Consider the following 25,127-nt stretch of genomic DNA (forward strand, 5'->3'; position numbering starts at 1 on the left):
CATCAATATGAAATACTTAGGGATACATTAAAAAAAAAAAATAAGAGCTCACATGCCACAATTAAGGAGCCCAGCGGCTGCAACTAAGGGACCTGCAAGTTGCAACTAAGGAGCACATGTGCTGCAACTAAAGGAGCTGGTGAGCCACAACTAAGGATCCCGCCTGCTGCAACTAAGACCCAGCGCAACCAAATAAATAAATACGTGCAAGATCTGTACACTAAGATTTATAAAATATTGCTGAGAAAAATTAAAGACCCAAATAAATGGAAAATATACCATGTCATGGACTAGAAGACTTAATACCGTTAAGATGTCCATTCTCCCCAAATGAATATACAGATTAAACACAATCCCAATCATAATCCAGCAAGTTTTTTAAAAGTAGAGATTGACAAAATGATTCTAAAATTTATATGAAAATGCAAAAGGACCTAGAATTGCCAAAGCAATTTGGAAAAAGAAGGCTAAAGCTGGACACTTACACTGATTTTAAGACAAACTGTAAAGATAAAGTGATCAAGACAGTGTGGTATTAGCATAAAAACAAAGAGATCGATGCAAGAAAACATAAAGTCCAGAAACAGACCCATACATATATGGTCCACTGACTTTCTACAAAGATGCCAAAGCAATTAAAGTGGGAAAGAGAAGCCTTTTCAGGAAATGCCAATGGAGGGAAAAAAAAAAAGAACCTTGATCCCTACTTTATGTCTTACACAAAAACTGAGATGTACCAGAGATGTAAATGTAAAACCTAAAACTATAAAGCTGTCAGAAGAAAACATATGAGGCAACTATTTTTTAGACTGGATATAGAAAGCAAGACTATAAAAGAAAAAAGTATGGTAAATTAGATTTCATCAAAATAAAAATCTCCATTCATCAAAACACATGTTTAGGGACTTCCCTGGTGGTCCAGTGGTTAAGACGCCACACTCCCAATGCAGGGGGCACTGGTTCAATCCCTGGTCAGGGAACTAAGATCCCAAATGCCTCATGGTGTGGCCAAAAAAAAAAACACCACATATTTAAGAAATAAGTATAAAAGCCACAGACTGAGAGAAAACAATAAAAAAGTATAGATCTGACAAAGGACTTACATCCAGAACTCAATCATAAGCACTTCTTTATTATAAAACTTTTCATTTTTTAAAAAAATTAATTTATTTATCTATTTTTGGCTGTGTTGGGTCTTCATTGCTGCCTGCGGGTTTTCTCTAGTTGCGGCGAGCAGGGGCTACTCTTCATTGCAGTGTGCGGGCTTCTCACTGCAGTGGCTTCTCTTGTTGAGTAGCACGGGTTCTAGGCACACAGGCTTCAGTAGTTGCAGCACGCAGGCTCAGTAGTTGTGGCTCGTGGGCTCTAGAGCGCAAGCTCTGTAGTTGTGGCGCACGGGCTTAGCTGCCCTGCAGCATGTGGGATCTTCCTGGACCAGGGATCGAACCTGTGTCCCCTGCATTGGCAGGCGGATTTTTAACCACTGCGCCACCAGGGAAGTCCCAAAACTTTTCATTCTTATCATTCACCCATTTTTCTATTGAGTTGGTGAGGTCTTTTTCTTATTGATGTGTAGAAGCACTTTATATATTTAAATAATTAGTTCTGTGATTTGAATTGCAAATATTTTTTCCCAGTTTACTGTTTGTCCTTTTAGGTAATTTAATTAATTCTTTTTTTTTTTTTTTTATGTCATCTGAGTTTTAAGTTGTACACAGAATGGACTTTGCTACTCTGAGATTATTTTTTTAAAGTTCTGCTATAGATTTCCTTTGTACTTCCACTGTTTCACTGTCTTGTTGCATTCAAATCCTTCGTCGTTCTGTAATTTATCTTAATGTAGTCTAATTTAGTGAGTACTTAATTCTTCTATCTTTCATTTTTTCTTTAATAATAATGCATTTATGGCCATTATTTTTTCCTCAAAACAGCTTTCATTATGTTCCATAGTGGTTGGTAAGATGTGTTCCCCTTTCTATCCTTTTCTAGACAGTTTGTATATAATTTCATTTTTTATTTTCTTTTAGACCCAGGGGTTATATCAAGGGTTTATATCAAGTGCATTTTTTTAATTAAGATTTTTTTTAGTCATCTTTTAATATTTATTTTTAATTTAACTGAACTGTGGTTAAGGAATAGTGTAATAATTTTCTTTCTGGCCAAGTACATGGTCAATTTTTTACAAATGTTCCTTAGATATAGGAATAAATGTATATTCTCTTTTTGAGGGGTATAAAGATCTAGTATATATCTATTAAACCAAAAGCACTGGTTGTATTATTTTTTATTTATGATCTTATTTTTTATCTACTAGATTTGTCCAACTATGAAAGAGGTCTCCCACTATCACTATTTACCAAGGTCTCCTAGCTTTTGTAATCATTGTTATATCTCCTATGTATTGAAGTTTTATCATACAGTGTACTTTTCACCTTAAATTCTACCTCATCTGCTGTTAATACTGCTATTCCTCCTTTTTGCTTGCCACTCCTTTCTTTTGGTTTGCATTTGCCTAGTACCTCTTTACCTGTCACTTTACTTTCAAGCTTTCTTTTTCATATTATTTTATGTTTACTTCTTATACACAGCATATAGCTGGATTTTCTGATTTAACCCAATCTGAGAGGGTCCAGAGGATGGAACAATTTAATTTATTCTATTTAATGAAATGACTCACATATTTATACTTGACTTTATTCCTTCATTCTCATGTTGTTTATTATTCGGGAATTCTTCCATGAGTGTATATTTTTCCACGCTATTTACAAGGCATACCTTGTTTTACCGTACTTTGCAAATATTGCATTTTTTATAAATTGAAGGTTTATGGCAACCCTGCATAGATAGTCTATTGGCACCCTTTTTCCAACAACATTTGTTTTCTTCATGTCTCTGTGTCACATTTTGGTAATTCTTGCAATATTTCAAATTGTTTTATTATTATTTTATTTGTTATGGTTATCTGTGATCAATGATCTTTGATATTACTGCTACAACTCACTGAAGGCTAAGGGGATGGTTAGCATTTTTTAGCAAAAAAGTATTTTTAATTAAGGTATGCACATTATTTTTTTAGACATAATGCTATTGCAAACGTAAGGGACTACAATATAGTGTAAACATAACTTTTATACGCACTGGGAAACCAAAAAATCCAGTGACTCACTTTATTGCAATATTCACTTTATTGTGGTGGTCTGGAACCAAACCTACAATATCTCCAAGGTATACCTGTCTAACCTTTCTCTAATCCATACTACATATGATCATCTTTCCTCAGCTATGTAACTTTTCCTGGTTAAGTGGCATCCTATTACATGTATGTACAGTTTTAATTTGACCAATCCCCTACTAATTAGTTGTCCTCAATTTTTCTAATATAAATACCACCACAGCCCATCCAATGGCACAAGCCACATACTCAGAAGTCATCTTTCACACTTCCTTCTCCTTCATTCCCATAACCTACTCATCACCAAGTCCTGTTATTTTACTCCCTAGGTCACACTCATATTTGTGTACATCTTCCATCACTACCATTCTAATTTAAAGTATCATCTATCTGCAGTGGCCTCCTGTTCTACCCATATCAACTTTGCTCCCACACTTGTCCATCTTCTTCAGTGCCACCAGAGCAGACTACAAATTGGATGTCGTCACCTACAACCTTTCAACAGATTTTTACGCATTTAGGATAAAATTCAAAACACAGACCTCAAGGCCCTGATCTCTGGATCAGATCCACTTTATGCCACTCTCTTTGCTCTGCATTCCAGCTACACTAGTCTTCTCCTATGCTTCTACCATAATATAAAAATGATGACCACTTAATGTGTGTTTATCATGTACTTAGTGGTTTACATGCATTATCTCATTTAATCCTCACAAGATAAATAAAACTGATATTTCTATTTTATAGATGATGAAACTGAAGCTTAAAGGAATTAAGTAATTTGCCCAAGGTCTTAAAACCAGTTAAGTGGCTGAACCAGGATCTGAACCCAAAAAATCTTATATGTTCTGGTATAATGTTATAAGTCATAATTCTAGTTATTACTTTAAAATGTATATCTCAGAAATAACTAAATTTCCTTGTCAATTGCATTATTATGAACTTTCATCAAATCTTTAACCGTGGTCATTTTTAAGTCTTTTGTCATTTACAGACAGTTCTGGGTGTACTCTGATGCTTTTGCAAATACGTTCCTATAATAGGCTTTCATCTTCAAGGAATTTATGGAAAAGACTCTGACAAGTACAGGTTTCTGGTAACTGACTATACTGCTGAACTGAATGAGTAAGCATTTTCAGAACTCTAATGGAAAACTGATGAACTCATAAAAGTGCTAACAAAAGATCAAGATTAAAAAAAAAAACAAATTAATTACATGGGACTGAGTGAACTGATGAGGATGATTATAATTTTTGTGACTTTGTTTGAATAATAATAAAAAAAAAATCCCAAAGGACTCAGGGGCAAAAAATATACAAATCAATTTTCACTGCAAAGTAAAGGAGCTGTTACAGTGGAGGATTACTGGACTGAATGTCAATATTATGACATAGTATGAGTGTGTTTCGTGTTTGGTAATTGCAATCATTGTTGCTTTTGTTGTGGTCATCCATTTACAATGCTTGGTGTCAGTCTATTTATCTCTTGTAAAAATAAAATACAGTGTGTGTGTGTGTGTGTGTGTGTGTGTGTGTGAAAAAAAAAAAAAAAGGATCTGAACCCAGGTCTGAATCCTGGGTTCGTTATATCTATTTCCCCAGATGTGCACTCTTCAACCACATTTAGTTATCTTGCCACTACTGATGATGCCTTGAACATATTACCTATATAGCAATGTTCAATCAGGTGTTTGTACTTTGCAAAAAATTATTTCCACCCACAACTACGTAAAACAAGACTTAACTCCTAATTTCTCTAACCCATCCAGTATAAAAAGTGAAAAGTTACAGTATCTCTAGACCTATGACTGTGGATTTTGAACTTGTTGGTAATTTCAAAATATCAAAAATAGAATATAAATAGGCTTTTAAAATAATGTTTCTGACATAGTCAATGAATACTGAGAGAAATTAAGGTTGGAAAGTACCTTAGGGATTGCTCTAATTTATCATTTTGTTTTATAAATAAGCAATCTGAAGCCCAAATTAAGTGTCTTGCCTAAGTTGTACAGCAAGCTAATAGCAATGTCAGAACCAAGAACTTCCAATCCAGTGCTTTCTATTATAGCAGATTCCAATCAACTGAATAGACTCAAGAATTTTACTAGTGTCTTGTCTTTCAAGCAAAAAGATTCCTTTGCGATGACCTAGGGGGTGGGATAAGGAGGGTAGGAGGGAGGCTCAAGAGGGAGGGGATATGGGGATATACGTATGCATATGGCTGATTCACTTTGTTGTACAACAGAAACTAACACAGTATTGTGAAGCAATTATACTCCAATAAAGATCTATAAAAATAAATAAAATTTAAAAATAAACATAATCAAATGATGATGATAAAAAAAATAAAGATTCAAAGAAACAAAAAAAACTTACATTAAAAAGCCTGTTTCTAATTAACATCATAATTGGCAATAAAGTTATCCTTCCACTCAAAGTGGCTTATCATCTGCATTTCAAATTTAGAATAAAAAAGAAATTAAAAAAAAAAAGAAATAAAGAGAATACCTTTTTAGTCCATCTTTTTACTCCATTATATCCTTTGGTTACCAGCTGTCTATGAAAAAAGCTGTTGAAGAAGTGAACCTAGAAAGACATCAAATACAAGCACTCAGATTATATTAAGCTGTGCCAAGACTTAACTTCACAAGAAAATGGAAATTTTAAAATCCCTGAAAGATGGACCATAAAATGAGGAAAAGTTTCTTCTTAAAAATAATGACCAAAACATACATTAACCAGTTCAAAGAAGACTGTTCCAAATTTTCATTAGGATGACCTTACAGATGTGGTTGGTCTATAGTCAGAACTGGAATGGGGCAGTAAATAAATTACCTGAATCCAATCAAGTAAAGAAGCAACCTGATAAATCTCGTCAAATCAGGTGATAAAGTTGAAAGAGGCTATGAAAGAATCAGGTAACAATTACTTTGAATTCAAGGGATGTGGAGTACAGAACTAACCCCATCTGAAGGATGTGGATTTGGAGACTCCTATAGTCATAACAACTATAAAAAGGCTTTAGCATGAACACTTCTAGCACTGAAAAAATTACCCTAGTCGTATGTAGCATCATGTCCTGCATCCTTGGCTTTTTCAAAATTCTGGCTTATAAATGAGTATCAGCTCACCTGAGACAGTAAACATACTATGGTCTTAAAGTGTTCACTCAGTAACTTTGACTCACTTGAGATGATAAAACTTGAGATGATAAAAGCCCTTAATGCTGAGGTTCTCAGGGTGTGGTCATCAGACCAGCAGTATCAGCATCACCTGGGAACTTGTTAAAAGGGAAATTCTCAGGCCCCACTCCAGTCCTACTAAAGCAGAAACTGTGAGGGTAGGGCTCAGCAATCTGCTTTCTGAGGATTCTGATGCACATTTGTTTTGAGAATCACACAGTTTAAGATATCAATAAAAAAGGCTTGTAGTAGCTATCTCTAGACAGTAATCCTCAAACTTTGAGTCCTTCAGAATCTGCAGGGCTTGTTAAAACACAGACTGCTGGGCCCCACCTCCAGTTTCTGATTTAGTAGGTGTGGGCTGGATCCAAAACTCTGCATTCCTAGTAAATTCCCAGGTGATGCTGATGCTGCTGGTTTGGAGACTATACTTTGAGAACCACGGCCTTGGTTAGGTGTCCTTTTCATCCAATGAAGGTTTAGAATTAAATGTAGTGGTAATGAAGGGAAATTATACTCTTGAAATTAATACTTTTATGTTAAAAATCATCTGGTGTTTAAATCTAAACATACAGGTGTATGTTTAGATTTCTCATGATTAAGAGAATTTGAAAAAATAGAGAATCTGACAGATTAGCTTCATGATATCAATTTAAAATGTATAGCAGATTTTTGATTTTAAGTGGAAAGTTATGACATTTTGTCTATATTAATAAAGTGTTGGAACCTGAGATTCATTATATTTACCTGTTTAAATTATTAGATTTATAAAAGTTTATAAAGTACTTGGAAAGGTTTTGCTTGTTGAAATTAAAGGCTGCCCATCAGGCAATGTGAGTAATCAGAAAGAAAATTTAATATATTAAATTTTAAAAAATAGTAACTAAGCTCTTGAGGGAATTTTAGAGTTTAAGGGGGGTTAGTTTGTATTTAAACTGAGTACCAAAGATTAATCCAAGAAAAAGTGAAGATGAATACTACTTTACTACATTTTTAAAGGGAGTAATACATTAAGTTAAAATTTTTTTAAGTTAAATTTAAAAACTCAAAGCCAATAGTCCTTTTTGTGCATCTCCCCACTAAAGAAAATAAAAGCCTCCTCAAGGTATCAAAAAACACACCCATTCTGAAATAAATAAGCAGGAAAACACTGGCATCATGACTTTCTTATGCTGAAATGATTTTATAGACCTAATGCGCAATCCTAGCACATATCAAGACAAAAACCTCCTTTTAAAAATCTAAGAAATATCAAATAATTACATAAAGTTAAAAAAAAAAGCTTCTTCCTTTAATACACAAGGACTCTTTCTCCTAAAGAGAAAGTTTTCACTTACTTTGTCTGGGACTGCATCCATTATCAGCTCACCGTACATATTAATGACCTATAAAAAGTCAACATAAAACAAGCTCACTAATAACCCTATGCAATTCAGAACATCCACTCAGAATGAATAACACATTGCTACTGCTAACAGTAATCAAACCTTTCCAATACTGTACTGGGTTAGTGAATGAGTCACTTCAGTAAGTACTAAAGAATCCTTGATTCCAAAAGATAATTGTGAGGCCAACCTAGAGGTTATTAATTACATTTTATTGTCCAATATCCTCTGCAACTTCCATGCTGAGAATATACAATACACTAACCTGGTCATTCAGCCAATTCTGACCATCCAGGGTTGCCAGATCATCCATATCCAGCATGTGCTTATTGTAGAAGATGCGGAAGTTGCATTTTTGATGTCTGGCCCGATAGTTTGTTATCTCCCTGTTGATAAAAGGTTTTCTGAAACAGAAATATTTTGAAAGAAAAAGTAAAAAAAAAAAAAAACCACGAAACAAAAGTTCAACTCAGTTTATTGCTAAGTATCTTTTTTTTTTAAATCAAGAGAAAAGTCATATAAACCAATAATTTTCTTTTCAATGGCTTAACTTAAGCATCATTGACAAACCTATTAGAAAAGTCTTCGTTAAAGACATCTTTTAATCTTCCAAGGACATCTTTTTCACTGAGTGGGACCAAACTGCCATACTTCTTCATAACCTCATCTAGGAATCCTAAATAAAGGAAGAAAGAAAAATTAAGATGGAAAAGCCATTTTCAGCAAAGTCATTGTCCCATTACTTAACCTATACACAACACTTAATGTACATTTAACCTACATTACTAAATGCATTATAAAAAGAAATCTTTTAAAAGTTATACTTTGTAAAAAAAAAAAAAAAAAAAATTAAACGGATCAGGCCCTCTCCATTCCAATCTAGAGAGAAATGCTCTAAGGCATCATTTCACATTGGATTTTTAAGCTACTGATGCATTGTTAGAAAATGGATAGCTGAAACTAAAGACTGACATTTTTCAGTATCTTAACCTTGGAGAAGAATCCTATCTCCCAAAGGTAAAACCTAAAGGGTTAATCACCTAGTTAAGTGTGTCTATCACATTTGGTAACTGAAGAAATTATCTTTTTAAAAATCACAATTAGAGGGCTTCCCTGGTGGCGCAGTGGTTGAGAGTCTGCCCGCCAATGCAGGGGACACGGGTTCGAGCCCTGGTCTGGGAAGGTCCCACATGCCGCGGAGCAATTAGGCCCGTGAGCCACAATTACTGAGCCTGCGCATCTGGAGCCTGTGCTCCGCAACAAGAGAGGCCGCGATAGAGGCCCGCGCACCGCGATGAAGAGTGGCCGGCCCCCACTTGCCGCAACTAGAGGAAGCCCTCGGACAGAAACAAAGACCCAACACAGCCATAAATAAATAATTTTTTTTTTAATCACAATTAGAGAGAATTGTTGAGATCACTGTCATTGTATTTATTATTTGATAAAGGTGTGAAATTTCACATCTCATAACAAGGGACATATACTAAGGCATTTTTAATATCATACAATTTGACAGTTATTTTAACACTCATGATACTGCATAACCCTAAGAGGTGAGCTTAACCTTATGCAGTGAGCTTAACCCTATGAAGTGAGCTTAACTGGATAACAGCTGGTGAGGCATGTTTTAAAAGAGGAAACAGAATTAAAGAATGACTTCTTGGCCAGGATACAGGCTAGTCTTTACGTCAACTTAAGTAATAGGTATATGCATTTTAATGGTTTCCAAGAGGACCCACTGAAGAAATATACCTAAAAATATTCTAGGAAATAAAACCAGGCCATTATTTCTAAGTAACTACAAAGAAGCTGAGGGAAGGCTTAGAGGCTCACAGAAGTGGAGATATGACTTAGGCTATCCACTGATGCTGAGTGGGGAGAGCAACAGTCTGGCTAACCATCGGTCTGACAGTTAAGTCCACCGAGTTAAGATGGAAAAAATGAGGACTGTTAGTCACTTATTTTACCCAGCCCCCTTTCTAACTTCAAGAATGGCCTCTGCTAAGTATCTATATAAAACGGAGAGGAATGATTACAACACAGTAACTATCCTGGAAATAGAGTGTTTTGTATGCGGGAGGAGCAGACAAATGTGTGAAAAACCTATTTTCCTCCTGTTAGTCTCCCACCAGAGTGACTCCCAATTTGAAAGGCTTAAGAGTATAGTAAGCAGTATAGTAAGAGTAAGTAAGTAAAGAGTTGCTTGCTTATGTCTGCTCCTGGTCTAGGCTTTAGGCATACAGAAGACAGAAAGGGAGTCCCATGTTCCAGTTTAGTCAGAGCAGGAGATGATGACTTGGGGCTTCTAAACTAGGAATCCGTTCGGCCTGTTTGCCGACAGCGTTTACTATATCATATCTTACAGTTGTCTAAGCGCAGTCTTGTGTCTACGTGGGAGAATGGACCCAAACAGAAGATAAGGATTCCCAACATTTGAGAAACTGCATTTAAGGAACAAGTTTTATACAAAAATATTGCCCCTAATAACACAAAGTTAAACTTTAGGCCCAGCAACCTTAATTGAGACTCTTCAAATAAGAACGCAATCTCTTCTACCAAGCGAATATGGACCCAATTCCAAACTTGTAACAAGAAGTGTCCTTGTTATGTTAACAATGTTATTTCTGGACGGCAGTGTTTGGGGGATTTTAAGTTGTTATGTTTAAGTTGTTATGTTTTTTTCCTCTTATCCATATTTTTGTTTTCACTTTCAGATGATAAACATGGATTGGTAATGCAGTAGAAAAGCCCTACCTGGATCTTCAAGGAGAACCCTAATGACAATGTCTCACTGATGCACACCATTATCTCACTAGGACCAGAAGTAAACAACAGTTAAAATGCACTCATACTGAAGCCCGCGTGCCTAGAGCCCGTGCTCCACAACAAGAGAAGCCACTGCAATGAGAAGACTGTGCACTACAACAGAGTAGCCCCCGCTCTCCGCAACTAGAGAAAGCCCACGCACGGCAACGAAGACCCAATGCAGCCAAAAATAAATACATAATTAAAAAAAAAAAACAACCACTCATAAGCCAAGCACTAGCATACCTCGTTTCATCCTTATAACTATCCTATGTGTTACACAGTATCCCTACTTTAAAAATGGAGACAGGCGGCTTAAGGAGGTTAAATAACTTCCCCAAGGACCCTTAACTAGCATATGGCAGAAATCAGGTTCTGACCGTAGGTTATGTGACAACAGAAACTGAGCCGTTAACGTCTATGCCAGCTCCAATGCAGGAAATATCTATTATCTCTTCTCTACAAAACAACTTAGTTCTTCATTTTACCTTTCCCTTCTAATACCCATGGGCCAAGAGTAACCCAAAAAACAGACTTCTTAAAATTAGAGTTAGGGAATTCCCTGGTGGTCCAGTGGTTAGGATTCCGCGCTTCCACTGCAGGGGGCAGTGGTTCGATCCCTGGTTGGGGAACTAAGATCCCACTTGCTGCAGGGCTCAGCCAAAAAATAAAAATAAAAAAATAAAATGAGAGTTAAATTCACTATTTACCCGCTTGTTTTCACCAAACCAATGAATCAAAAAGGAAAATGCATTTGGAATATACAATTTCTTTTATTCCAAAAGTACTAAAATTTTAGTATGACCAAGAAACAAAGGATAAAATATTAGGAAAAAACAAAACGAAAAATTAGAGTTCAAATTATATTCCATCCTGTAAGTACAAAAGGTAATAATGTGAAAAACAAAAACTGAGGTGTTTTTTAGAAGTTAAATTACTCATCATGTTAAACCAACTGTGTTAGACAGCTTTTTCTTGCAACAACTGATATGGGTCACTTGGATCACATCCCACCCTGAAAGTGGAAAGGGGTTCAATGCGTTGTGCACATATGAAATGCAACCACTTGGTTCTCCAACAAGATACAATACATATGTCAGAAAGGTCCCATCAAAAATAAGAAAGGCACAAAATATCTAAGAATAAACTTAAGGAATGTGCTTAAGTTTATTAAACTTATTAAACAAGTGAAAAGCACTACCAAATTCTAGTAAGGGACACAGGTCAATAAATGGAGTAATTCTTTGCTTTTTAGACAAGAAAACTCCATATTAAAATGAATGCAATTTTCCCTAAATTAGTCTATTAAATGTAATGCAATACCAATCAAAAGCCACCGTTTGTTCATTGGTTTAATTGAAAAAACAAATCCAAATTCACCTTGGGACAAAAATGTGAGAAATTCTTAGAAATTTTTGAAAAAGATTAAGGAGGAGAGGTGAACAGGGGCAAGAGAGAAGAGGAGAAGGAGGGCCTACTCCCATCAAATTATAAAACCAAATAACAGTGATTGAAGCAGAATAGTGCTATCACAGAAACAGAGAAACCAACCAGATAGGAATCCGAATGGCAGGCAGCATCTCATAATCATGGGGAAAAGATGAATTAATCAATAAATAGGGGCTTCCCTGGTGGCACAGTGGTTGGGAGTCTGCCTGCCAATGCGGGGGACACGGGTTCGAGCCCTGGTCTGGGAGGATCCCACATGCCGCGGAGCAACTGGACCCGTGAGCCACAGCTGCTGAGTCTGCGCGTCTGGAGCCTGTGCTCCGCAACGAGAGGCCGCGGCGGTGGGAGGCCCGCGCACCGCGATGAGGAGTGGCCCCCACTCACCGCAACTGGAGAAAGCCCTCGCACAGAAACGAAGACCCAACACAGCCAAAAATAATAAATAAATAAATAAAAATTAAAAAAAAAATAGTATTAGAACTACCAAGTAAATCTTTCGTTCACAGTTGAAATTCATTTTGGTGTAAAGAATGTAGGAATCCATCTTTACTTTTTTCCAAACACCTACATGTAAAAATAACACATTAATAGTCTAGAAAATAGGGCTGAATATTTTTATAAACTTGAAATGGGAACAAGCTTTAAGTATTTATTCTAGTATCAATACATGACCATAAACATTTTAAAATAAAGTGGCAGCCACCCCATAATTCCTTTAGAACTTTTATGCCCTAATGAACATGTATGTCTTAAACATGTAAGTAGCAAACTATACTCACTCTTCTGGAAGCTGCTTTTTTATATTTAATACATGAATTTTTTTTCCCTAAGTCAATTCAAAACAATCTAGTGGTCCATTAAATTGATCTGCCATATTTTAACCAATTCCCTGCTGATGACCATTTAAGTTGTTAATTTTTAGCTCTCTAAATAATGTTACAATTAAAACCCTCAATATATCCTTGTTCTAGTGTTTCCTTAGAACACACTTGCTAAAATTCAAATTTCTGAGGGAACTCCCTGGCAGTCCAGTGGTTAGGATTCCGTGCTTTCACTGCCGAGGGGAAGAGTTTGATCCCTGGTCAGGGAACTACGATCCCGCAAGCCAAAAATTAAAAACCAAAAAACTTTTCAAATTTCTGGGTCAAAGGACACTAAAACTTGCAGATTTTCACTTATGAATTTGGTTATCTATATTTATGAGATTTTAATGTTTATGGAGTCAAATTGGTATATTTTTATTGCTTCTGAGTTTCCTATCATGCTTTAAAATGTCTTATCAATATGAGATTATAAAAATGGTCTCATGTTCTTTTTTTTTTAACAGCTTAAGCTATGATTCACATACCACAAAATTCATCCTCTTAAAAGTCTACAATTCAGTGGGTTTTTATATATTCAGAGTTGTACAACCATAACCATTACCATTACCTAATTCCAGAACATCTGCATCACTCCACAAAAAAACTTTGTATGTATTAGCAATCACTCCTTATTCCCCCCCTCCCCACCCCCTGGCAACCATTAATCTACTTTTTATCTCTATGTATTTGCCTACTCTGAACATTTCAAATCGATAGAATCATATGGTATGCAGCCTTTTGTGCCTGACTTCTTTCACTTAGTATGTTTTCAAGGTTCACCCAAACTGAAATATATCAGTACTTCATTCCTTTTTATGGCAGAATAACATTCCATTGTATAGATATACCAAAATTTTATTCATCTATTCATCAGTTGATGGACATTTAGGTTTTTTCCACTTTTTGGTTATTATGAATAATGATGCTATGAATATTTGTGTACAAGTTTTTGTTTATCTGTATTTGTTTCTAATTAGTTAACTTTTCAATCCACCTGGAACATATTGTGATACAGGAATCTATTTCTTTTCCTTCCAAAACAGCTAATCTGAGTACAGAATCCTAGACTTTCCTACCCTCCCTGAAATTTTTTAAAGTTGTCTTGTACAAACATAACACTACTGTTATTGCAAAGCATTCAACTTGGTTTTGAAGGGAGTAACTTTCTGAACAAATACTGCATCAGTTTATGCAATATTTGATAAAAATATGAAACACAAAAGTAAATTTTGATAAGTACGATAGGCTCTTAATAAATATATAAATACAAAATGAGCATAATGTGCAGTTATATTAGAGAAGAGCCAGCATTCAGGACACCAGAGAATACTGGCTAACACTACAAAGTCAATTAAGGGAGCATATACCATGCTGATCGTCCTATACTAATTCCTATTCTGACTGCTCTATTAATCTTGATTACTCGAGTTTAGTTCAATTTGTCTCTTCCATTGTGTTGGCTTTCCCCAGATGTTTGGTGATAGATTATAGGCTCATCTCTACTTGAATAACTTGCGGGTGGAGGGAAGGCTGTGATGGGCAGTAGCTTTTGCTCTGCCTTGAACTATTTTCAATGTGGGGATGCTAAGAACCCCCAAAACTGTTCTTCTGGAAAGGGTTGTTCTTCATTCTTGCCAGGCGTTATAAGTAATGGGGCAGGAGGAGAGGGGAATGTCCTGTCTCTCCACACCAATCTCCTATTCTTAGAATTTCAGTGCTATATGTCAATTATATCTCAATAAAATTGGGGTGGGGGGAGAAATTTCAGCTTGATAGCAAATATCCTCCTTGCTGATAATGGCACAAGCAGGGAGAGATGCTTTTGTGGAGATTTTCCAACTACTCAGTCTTTTACCATGGGTCTCCCCTTTCCTCTCCACCATCTCCAGAAATGGTACACCCTCAGTGTTGCACCATTTTCCTGCACTAATCTTCCTTCTGTCACTGGGGCTCCCCTCTGCATCTTCCCTCTACTTTATGCCTTGTTAGTTTCTCAGTTTTTGATCTACCAAAACTCTCCTTGTTTTTGAGTATAGAGATACATATGTTTTAAATATATTTTTCATAATTTCTATGGGTTTGGTAGGAGGAAGAAGAGGTTCCATGGGCTTACTTCATCCTCTTAAACCTACTATTGGTTTCCGACAGATATTCTTTACTAAGTGAAGGAAGTTTTCTTTATTCCTAGTTTTCAAAGAGATTTAAACACAAAGGAAGCTAAGCTTTATTATCAGGCTTTCAGTACTTGCTGAGATACCATGATTTTTCTCTTTCAGCCTATTAAAATAACTACATTACAGATCACGAAATGTGAATTCTGTAAAAAATTCTTGTCTTCACATTATGCTACAGTTTTACTATAGGACATAGTCAATTTATCAACTTTTTTTGTAAGTGCTACATATATATTTGTAAGTTAATTGGTATCTGTGGGTAAATGCTAACTTTTTCAGATTTATGTATCATGGTTCTGCTAACCTCATAGTAGGAAAATTTGTCTTCATTCTAGGACAGTATAAACAATAGAAATTTTTAAAAAAAGATTTTCTAGGACTCTGTACTTTGTCATTTTGTGGGGAAAAGTTTTTTATACATACTTAATGGTTGAAAAAACAAAGTGTTCAGAATTGTTTAAACCACCAAGAAGTAACTCTCCTAACTCCCCAGAAAAAGCCATTTATAACAATTTGATATATCTGTCCAGATATGTCCTATACAAATGCATGTGCACACATATATACACGTACTCATTATGTGTACATGTATCTTTTAATAAAACGGCCTCCTTCTGTTTTGCAACCTGCTTTTTCCACTTTATACAGACAGTGGTCAGTATCAAGATATAAATCAAATTTATTAATAGCTTCATGGTATACTGCCTGGATATGCCGTAACTTACAGGTCCATAAAAACACTTGCTTTGGTTGTCCTCAGTGTTTTACTACCAAGACAATACTATAAGTAATGTCCCTGTACAAGTATATTTGTACTCTTTTATATCTTGGCTAAATTGCAAGAAGGGGAATGGGTCAAAGACTGATACTGCCATATTGTCTTCCAGAAGTGTTTATACAAAATGACTTCATGGGGTAGATTTTGACAAGACTTTAAAGCACTATGTAAAAACTTGAAGCCATAAAGTAAAGACAAATAAATTTTACTATGTAAGAATTGAAATTTTCTGTTAAGCAAAAATGTCATACACAAAGTCGGGGTACTGAGGGCTTTTACCAAAATTTAATTTAACATCTTTAAAACTAGGCCGGGGGAGGCAGGCTCGGACGGCCCAAGGAGCTGCAGCTGCCCTTCGAGCCCTCCTTACCGACACTATGCTCCAGTTCCTGCTTGGATTTACTCTTGGCAATGTGGTGGGAATGTATCTGGCTCAGAACTATGACATACTTGGAGAAATTAAAAAGGACGTGGACGCCAAGAAGAAACCCCCTAGTTCATGAGGCCGACTCTAGCACTGCCTCCTGGATAAACTGATTCTACTGTTCTTGAGGGCCTCCTTTACCATCTGAACCAAAAGCTTTTGTTTTCATCTCCAGCCTCAGCAATTTTCTTCTTTGCTAGACCCTGCATTGCCTTACAGCACAAATGGGGCCACAAGTTAAGAACAACCCTTACTTTTCCAACATCCTCACTTCTTCCCTTCCTCCTTCCAGCCACTTGGGAGGTCCTGAGAATGGAATTATGGTGCTAGATTAGTAAACATGACCTTTAATTAGTAGTTTCTCCCTTATTCTTTGGGATTTCTACTACCGTTTTCGAAAGAAAAAATGATGAGTTTTGTATAGCTGATGAGATATAAATAATGCTGATTTCACAGTCTAGCAATTATACTGGGTGTTTAAACCTTTGGTACTAAATTATGTTGTTTCAAAGTAGTAACTAAAATGAAAATCTAGAAGCCAGTTTCTGGTGAATTATCCACTAATTTTATATTGTTGTCAGGAAGCTCCATAGTTGCTAATTTAACCAATAAATCAATTTGTTATTCATTAACCAAGAAACTCTGTTCTGAGAACCCTATCAGGAACTCGAGAATTTAAAAGTATTTAAAGTAATGGCCTTTGTCCTCAGTAGAATTCATAGTCTCGTATGCATGTTTTTCTTAATGGTGCATTTTATCTGGCTCTATTCTGTCACAGGAATCATACTTATTTTATTACAGGCACATTTCACATTACATGGCAGATAAATGAGAAGTTGTCTATAAAGGAAATTTTATGCCTTTTTACATTTAAAAAATGTATTTACATTATAACTTTATAGTGATTCTCATAAAATAAAAAAAAAAGTATAATGATGCTAAGGACCATGAGGGTAGGAATCAGTGTATCCTGTTTGTTGCCACATTCTTAGAGCCAACAATGGTACATAGGAGCTTCTCATATATTAAATAAGTAAAATATAAACAATCCAATAGAGAAAAAGGCAAAGTAAAATTATATACAAACAAACAATGGCAAAGATAGAAAAAGATGTTCAAACTTTAAATTTAAAAAGGCAAATTAAAACAAAGAACTCTCCTGTGATCTATGAGACTAGCAAACTTTAGCAAATGCAAACGGGTTTAACTTTTTAGAGGGCAATTTAACAATTCTCTTAAAATTTTAAGTGTGAGTATCCTTCCACCATCATTTCTACTACTAGGAATTTAACTTACAAAAACAACCATAAAAGTATAAAGAAGTAATTCCACTGCACCATTGTTTTTAGAGGGAAACAACTAAAAGCAACACAAGTGTCCGTCAATCAAAAACTAACTAAACTTCTTAAAGATTATTTTCGTAAGATCAGTGGTGATATTAATGAATATGATTTTTTTATATTATATAATTAAATGTCCAGATATTTGGAAGATCAAAAAAAAAAAAAAAAACTAACTAAACTATGGAACATCTATATAATACAGCAATATAAAAGAATGTCTAATTGCTTAAAGGGAAATCCACGTGGGGAAGGACCAAATAGGACTCTCCTAGAAAGGATAATGGACAGCAGGTGTGGGCCGGAGATTGGGGGAGAATAAAGGAAGAGTGCATACCAGAAAGGCAGATTGACAGCTGTTCATCATCCACTGGAGAGGCTTTTTGACTGTTCTTCCCACCTCCCACTTGATTTTCTAGTTTGAGTCCACTGCACGTCAGAGGAGCCTCCAGTGGACTTTTACAGTAAGGGTGGTCCAGCAACTTAGAACTAAGAATGTTCTGCTTGAAAGATCCATCCTCATCCATCTGGCATGAGCTCTCATTCTGAACAGTCTCTTCGGACACAGGCCCATCTACACTACTCACAGATTGATCTGCCCCAGACACTGACAGTTTTACTCTGTCATCATTGACAGTACTTGTCCGATTTTCCTGACCCAGAGCCATAACTTCTCTCTCGGTTTCCAAGATAAACATGTTATTAGAATGATGTTCTGGTAAGGGGATGTCATGAATCAGCTCTGTACACTCCCACTTAGGAGAGGAACAGGGTGACTGGTCCCAGATGTATGTGGCACTGCCATTCTGTTGGTCAGGGAATGCTTCATCTAAACTAAGCTCCTTGCCCAAGAGAGGGCTTCCTTTAGTGTGGCCATCAGGCACATGAGAGTTCTTTCCCTTCACCACAGCATTGCTGTCCATATCTGGAAGGTATGGTTGATGCCGACAAGAAGGGTCTTTAGGTTCTGGGGAAGGGAATGAGCTGCAACTGCCACCCTCACTGTTCTCCCTAAGGGTCTCTTGATGGTCCCCAGTGACCTGCACCCAGCTTTGCTGGGCTTTTTTTAGCTTGCAAACTTTGCTTTTTGTTCTGAAGTGCTGGGATCTGAGAATCCTGTACCGAAATCTAATCATGGATAATTTCTCATACATCATATGAGGAGATACTTTTATTCTTCTATGTTGATTAAGTTGGAACTTTCTTGGAATCAGGGGTCCCCCATTCCTGTGGTGCTCCAGCCCTCGGGAGCAGCCATAACAAAAGCGCTTTCTCTTATGGTTGCTCAAGGTGACCACAATTGTGCCACTCTCACCTGGACTCTGGCTCTCCCCATTGAACTTCATAGGAGGATCAGAAGCTTGTGGCTCCGTCCTAGGTCTGTGACCACTGGCCTGACTTAAAACACTATTTGCTGGTATGTCAGTGGCTGCCTTCAAGAGACTTTTCTCTCCAGAGTATTCATGATCAGAGTTCTTTGCTGATGATAGCAACTTCTCTGCTTGGAGTTTCAGGAAGGTCCTTGAGGAGGAAATGAAGTGTTTAGTGTCCTTTCCTTTCACTTTAGAGGACAAAGTGCTAAGATTCTGAACAGCCACATTGGACTTTGTCTTAGCAAAAAGGGGTTCATCCTGGATCCACGTTTTCTGGATTTGAAGGGCCTTCTTTCTGCACTGGAAATGCCTTAAATGCCTGCTCCAAGTAACTGGCCTTCCCAACTTGGCTTTCAGAATGCACAACTGTTGGTGAAAGTAGAACTTCTTAAAGCCTCCAAACCCAGTATTCCATTTCTCAGAAAAGGCTAAGTGGATTCCTTTCCTCCATAGGATTTTCCTCTGTTTTTTCATTTTTCTGATGCATAATGAGATCTGAATGCACCTGTAAAGAAGAGAAAGATAATTTACATTTCTACCCTAAAAATAAGGTCATAAAGATATATTCACAACAATATACATTAGAAAATTGAAAAAAGCATATGAAGTTCAATTTATACTATCAGACATAATGAAATCCTACCTGATCAAGGTTTTCCCCACAATGAAAATGAGAGATAAGGGAAGACATGAGTGCTCCAACATGACCCCATTTGCTGTACCTGCCTCTGATAGAAACAAGTTTCAAGAATCATTTCCCAATATGCAGCCAGTTTTTGATGAAGCAGAAAGGGCAGGGAGTCAGGAGAGAATTTCTAAGTGTTGGCCTTGTTTCTCATTAGCTAAGTGACTTTAAGCAAGTCACCCAAATTCTGTGTTCTCATTTGTAAAATGAAGGATAGAGAAGGGAGAGGGGACCAGACACCATTTAAGACTGAGTTCACATCAAAACAATTTGTTCCATACAACAAATTTTCTTTTAAAGATTTTTTTTGATGTAGACCATATTTAAAGTCTTTATTGAATTTGTTACAATATTGCTTCTGTTTTATGTTTTGGTTTTTTGGCCACAAGGCATGTGGGATCTCAGCTTCCTGACCAGGGATAGAACCCACACCCCCTGCATTGGAAGGCGAAGTCTTAACGACTGGACTGCCAGGGAAGTCCCATACAACAAATTTCAGAAAGTAAAGGCAGGGACTTTTACTCTGTACAGTCATCCACAGGCAGACAGTCAATAAATGCACGCAATATCAGTACCTCAAGAGGGAGACCGACCAGCCTCCTCTTTGTCAGTCAGTCAAAGGCTTTCTCTGAGTGACTATGAGGAGACAGGACTCTATCAGGTGCTCTCAACCAGTTATGGTTCTGGCTCTCAAGTAAGTATAAGAAAAAAGAACCAACACGTGTGTGTGTGTGTGTGTGTGTGTGTGTGAACTTTAGGAACACACTTACAGGAAAGGGTAGATGAAAATGATAGTAAAAACCAAACATGATTTGGGACTTCCCTGGTTGTCCAGTGGTTAAGACTCTGCACTCCCAATGCAGGGGGACCAGGTTCGTTCCCTGGTAAGGGAACTAGATCCCACATGCTGCAACTAAGAGCCCGCAGGCCGCAAAGAAGATCCCGCATGCTGCAACTAAGACCCAGCACAGCCAAATAAATAAATATTAAAAACAAACAAACATGACTTCCCCTCAGACTTAATAAGATCTAACATTACTGAAGGCTCTTTAGCCTAGAAAGAAAGGCACCAGCCACTGCAGGTGGAACAGAAGAATCAAAAAATCAATATCCTAATTTCAGCATGCTAATAACTTACTACGAAAAGCTGTATTACTTTTCTGTGCATCAGTTTTCTCTGGGGGCGGGGCGGGGGGAGAAGACGACTGAACACATGTTTACTTCTGCTTCCTTTCCAAATTCCATTAAGATGACAGAAATGGAGTTTTAAAAAAGGCAAAACCTCTCAAGGACAATGACAACCAAAAAGGAGACAAGAGCAATAAAACTGCTGAAAGAAGTAGATGAACGAGTGATAACAGACTTAGCCAGCCAAAAGAGCTGAAATCTAAGCCAGCAGTAGGGGAAGCCAAGGAGCAAGTTACAGGGCCTCAGAAAGGCTCAGGAACCAAGAGCAACAATACCTATGAAGGTCAGGGAATGGAGGAGAGCTGAAAAAGGAAGGACTGGTTGAAAGTCTGAATAAGAAGCAATTAGACTCCAAGATCCCTTCTCCTACCATGGCAAATTATCAAAGTTTCACTTTCTCAAGAAAATGAACTAGAACAGTCAGGCACATCATGTACAGCTGAGGGCAGGGGTACAAACAGGAGGATAAATCAGTTTACATAGGGAATTCCTCCCCAACCTCTTTCCCCACTCAGCTCCCAGAAAAGTTTATACCCCCAAGGAGGAGGTCAGTTCTGGGGGTGGGCAAGGGGTGGGGTAGGGATAGATCATTCAAAAAGACCACCAGATACTGATATTTGGGGATGCCACAACTACACAGGCCCAATTACCCCAAAGTTTAAGAAGCAATGAAACCCCCAAATCCATTCCCAACTCTGCATAGCAGGTGACTGTCCCTCCCCTACCCAAGATTAGAAGTTTCTCCTTCAGAAAGGAAGTTCTGCAGACAAGGGGATCCCAGGAACAGTTTGAAGATGGAACTATATATTGAATATAAGACCCCGCAACACTTTCTCACTCATCTCCCATAAACGCTGGCAGTCTGTCTTACCCGTCCAAGCAGGAGGTTGGAAGATTCTTCTTCAGAGAAACTGATTAATCCACAAGAATATACATAAGTACAGGTATGCCCCCACAGAATGGCCCAGCATGGCCCACAGTGCACCCCACAACTGACAAGTCCCACCACAAGCTCAGAACCTCCAAGCAACTTCTTAGTGGTCAAATGACAGCATAACTAAGAATCACTACACTTCCAGGGATTAAAAAGTAGACCAAACAAACAGATAAAAGCAAAAGCGTATTTAGAGAACTTACAAAACCTGAGGAGGGGGCTTCCCTGGTGGCGCAGTGGTTGAGAGTCTGCCTGCCAATGCAGGGGACACGGGTTCGAGCCCTGGTCTGGGAAGATCCCACATGCCGCAGGGCAACTGGGTCCGTGAGCCACAATTGCTGAGCCTGTGCGTCTGGTGCCTGTGCTCCGCAAAAGAGAGGCCGCGATAGTGAGGGGCCCGCGCACCACGATGAAGAGTGGCCCCCGCTTGCCACAACTAGAGAAAGCCCTCGCACAGAAACGAAGACCCAACACAGCCATAAATAAATAAGTAAAATTAAAAAAAAAAAATTAAAAAAAAAAAAAACCTGAGGAGGGGGGAGAAGGGAAGTTATTGTTTAATGTGAAGAGCTTCAGTTCAGGAAAATTAAAATGGGTCTCAGGATGGATGGTGGTGATGGTTGCACAGCAGTATGAATGTATTTAATGCCACTGAACTGTACACCTAAAAATGATTTAAATGGTAAATTTTATGTAATGTATATTTTACCACAATTTTTTTTAAAAAAGAGAGAAGAAAACAAACCCCAACGCTATCCTCAAAGAAGAAAATATTACATCCACTGGGGAAAAAAAGAATGGGATTTTTTTTTTTTAAAGGAACAGCTAAAAAAATAAAGGAGCTTAGGACACTTAAAATAGCAAAAATGAAAAACTCAACAGAAAGTAAAGGGCTAATATTACTAATATTTAATATCTTAAATTGAGGGATAAAGGAAAAGGCTGATGGAAAAATGGGAAAAAGACATAATGAAACAATTCACAAATAAAGATTTTTAAATGGCCCTTAAACATAAGTAAAGATGTTCAACTTCATTCATTAAAAAATTGTCAAGGGGGCTTGGGAGATAGGCAAAATGGGTGAAAGGAGTCAAAGGTACAAACCTCCATAAATAAACATATAAACAAGTCATTCATGGCGATGTACTGTACAGCATGGTGACTATAGTTAATAATACTGTATTGCATATTTGAAAGCCGCTAAAAGTAAAGCCCTCATCACAAGAAAAAAAATTTGGGGGGGTGGGGAGCTATGTATGGTGACGGATTTAACTAGACTTATTGTAATTATTTTGCAATGTATACAAATGTTAAACCATTATGTTGTACACCTGAAACTAATATAATATTATACGTCAATTTTACCTCAAAGAAATTTGGCAAAAGTTATAGCAACACGTTTTGCTGGTGGGAGAAAAAAACTTTCATACTTTGCTGGTTGGTGGGAATACAAACTGATAAAGTCATTTTGGAGGGGAATTTGGTAATATCTAACAAAACCATACAAGTATTCACCTTTTAATCCAACAACTCCACTTTTAGGAATTTACCCTGAAGATACATCTCCAATAATAATGAAAATACATAGTACATGGTTATTCACTGCAACACTGTAATTGCAAAATACTGGAAACAAACTAAATGCCCATACATAGGGCAGTGGTTGCATAAACTATGGTTCATCCGCACAATGAATGAAGCTATAACAGAATAAGGATAAGGTCTATGAACTAACATGGAGTAATTTCTGGTTTAAATGAAAAAAACAGAGTTCAAATGAGTATCAATGGTATGCCACTGCAATAGTTTAGCCACGTGTACAGTTAGGGAGAACAGTCCACACAAGATCACCCTCACTTCTGACAACAACTGAAAGTTCAGGGAGTTTCCAAAACCACCCTCAGGTCTGATACTTTGTCAGAAGGACTCACAGAACTCACTGAAAACTGTTAATAGTTATGGCTTACTACAGCTGAAGAATGTGGATTAAAATCATCCAAGTGAAGAACTACATAGTGCAGAGTCCAGGGGAAGTAACAAATGAGGCGCTTCCAGTTGTCCTCTCCCCATGGAGTAGAGACAGCATTACTTTCCCAGCACCAATGTGTGACAAAGTGTGACAAGAATTGCCAGCCAGTGAAGCTCACCTAAGCCTTGATGTCCAGAGTTTTTATGGGGGTTCATAGGCATAACACATGACTGAGCTCAGTCTTCAACCCCTCTGGAGATCCACTGATATCAAAGTCATTACCCTAAATCACACTCTTGGTTTTTCTGGCGTGGCCAATCCCCATCCTAAATCATATTGTTAGATTATCAGTGACCCAAGGCCCCCAGGCAAATAAAGACACTCCAATCAGACATAACATTCCAAGTGTTTAGAGATTACCTCCTAAAAGCCAAGGATAAAGGCTTTCTTTTTGTGCAAGGTTAATTCTTTACTATATTATATATAGCCACCTTTCATAAAAGAAAAAATAAGAAAATATACATGTATCTGCCCTTTCGTGCCACCCAAATAAATTAATAATATAAAAATCAGGGCTTCCCTGGTGGCGCAGTGGTTAAGAATCCGCCTGCCAACGCAGGGGACACGGGTTCAAGCCCTGGTCCAGGAAGATCCCACATGCCGTGGAGCAACTAAGCCCGCGAGCCACAACTACTGAGCCCGCATGCCACAACCACTGAAGCCCACGCGCCTAGAGCCCGGGCTCTGCAACAAGAGAAGCCACTACAATAAGAAGTCCGTGCACCGCAACAGAGTAGCCCCTGCTCGCTGCAACTAGAGAAAGCCCGCACGCAGCAACAAAGACCCAATGCAGCCAAAAATTAATTAATTAATTAATTAAAAAAGAAAGTTAAATGTCAAGCTTGCAAGAAGGAAAGCAATCCAATTTATACAACAGTGTCTCAAAACAGGTCAGGAATTGGCAGCAGGAGGTTCTGTAAGTGGGGTGTGAACATGGTGCTAAAAACAAGAGGATAGATCAAATCATTTAGATACCCTCCTACTCGCCACAAACACCAGCCAACTGCCCCTCCCTGATCCTTGCAGAAGCCTGGAGTGTTATTTTCTAGACTAGAACAGCACTGGCCAATAGTTCTGCAATGATAGAAATATTCTATATCTGCCCTGTCCCATATGGAAGTCTCTGGAAACATGTGGTTACTGACCACTTGAAATGTGTGTAGTGCAACTGAGGAACGAAATATTTAATTTTAATTATTTAAATTTAAGTTGCTACATGTGGCTAGTGGCTACCACATTGGATAATGCAGCCCTAAAGGAAAAACAAAGGATTCCTGGACTGGAAAACTTCTGGTGCAGTTGAGAATGAGGGTATCATACTGAAAATAGTTGAGTTAAATGAACATG

General features: G+C 37.5%; 3 protein-coding genes across 13 annotated transcripts in view; 2 read left to right on the forward strand and 1 right to left on the reverse strand.

Annotated features, from left to right (window-relative positions):
- NCBP2 (nuclear cap binding protein subunit 2) overlaps positions 1-10,777 on the forward strand; it is a 30,267-nt gene extending 19,490 nt beyond the window's left edge. The window contains exon 5 of the mRNA XM_059920842.1: positions 10,453-10,777. Within this exon, the coding sequence (XP_059776825.1) occupies positions 10,453-10,456 (4 nt within the window). The 3' untranslated portion in view covers positions 10,457-10,777. The remainder of the gene's footprint in view (positions 1-10,452) is intronic.
- Positions 1-25,127, reverse strand: part of SENP5 (SUMO specific peptidase 5) — a 44,637-nt gene that overhangs the window by 14,744 nt on the left and 4,766 nt on the right. For 10 of the 11 annotated variants that reach the window (XM_059920833.1, XM_059920839.1, XM_059920836.1 and 7 more), the window contains 5 exons: positions 17,909-19,449; positions 8,309-8,414; positions 8,004-8,142; positions 7,691-7,738; positions 5,680-5,757 (listed from right to left, as the gene is read on the reverse strand). In XM_059920833.1, the coding sequence (XP_059776816.1) occupies positions 5,680-5,757; positions 7,691-7,738; positions 8,004-8,142; positions 8,309-8,414; positions 17,909-19,418 (1,881 nt within the window). In that variant the 5' untranslated portion in view covers positions 19,419-19,449. The remainder of the gene's footprint in view (positions 1-5,679; positions 5,758-7,690; positions 7,739-8,003; positions 8,143-8,308; positions 8,415-17,908; positions 19,450-25,127) is intronic. The other variant, XM_059920834.1, reaches the window with a different exon arrangement.
- Positions 16,133-16,571, forward strand: LOC132365393 (short transmembrane mitochondrial protein 1-like). The gene has a single exon (XM_059922099.1). It carries the CDS (start codon positions 16,185-16,187, stop codon positions 16,308-16,310), a length of 126 nt encoding a protein of 41 aa, XP_059778082.1. The 5' UTR covers positions 16,133-16,184; the 3' UTR covers positions 16,311-16,571.

The sequence above is a fragment of the Balaenoptera ricei genome, chromosome 4, assembly GCF_028023285.1.
Source record: "Balaenoptera ricei isolate mBalRic1 chromosome 4, mBalRic1.hap2, whole genome shotgun sequence".
Lineage (NCBI taxonomy): Eukaryota > Metazoa > Chordata > Mammalia > Artiodactyla > Balaenopteridae > Balaenoptera > Balaenoptera ricei.

Excerpts from the sequence above, each read along its gene's own strand:
- LOC132365393 (XM_059922099.1), top strand. The coding sequence starts at position 16,185 with ATGCTCCAGTTCCTGCTTGGATTTACTCTTGGCAATGTGGTGGGAATG.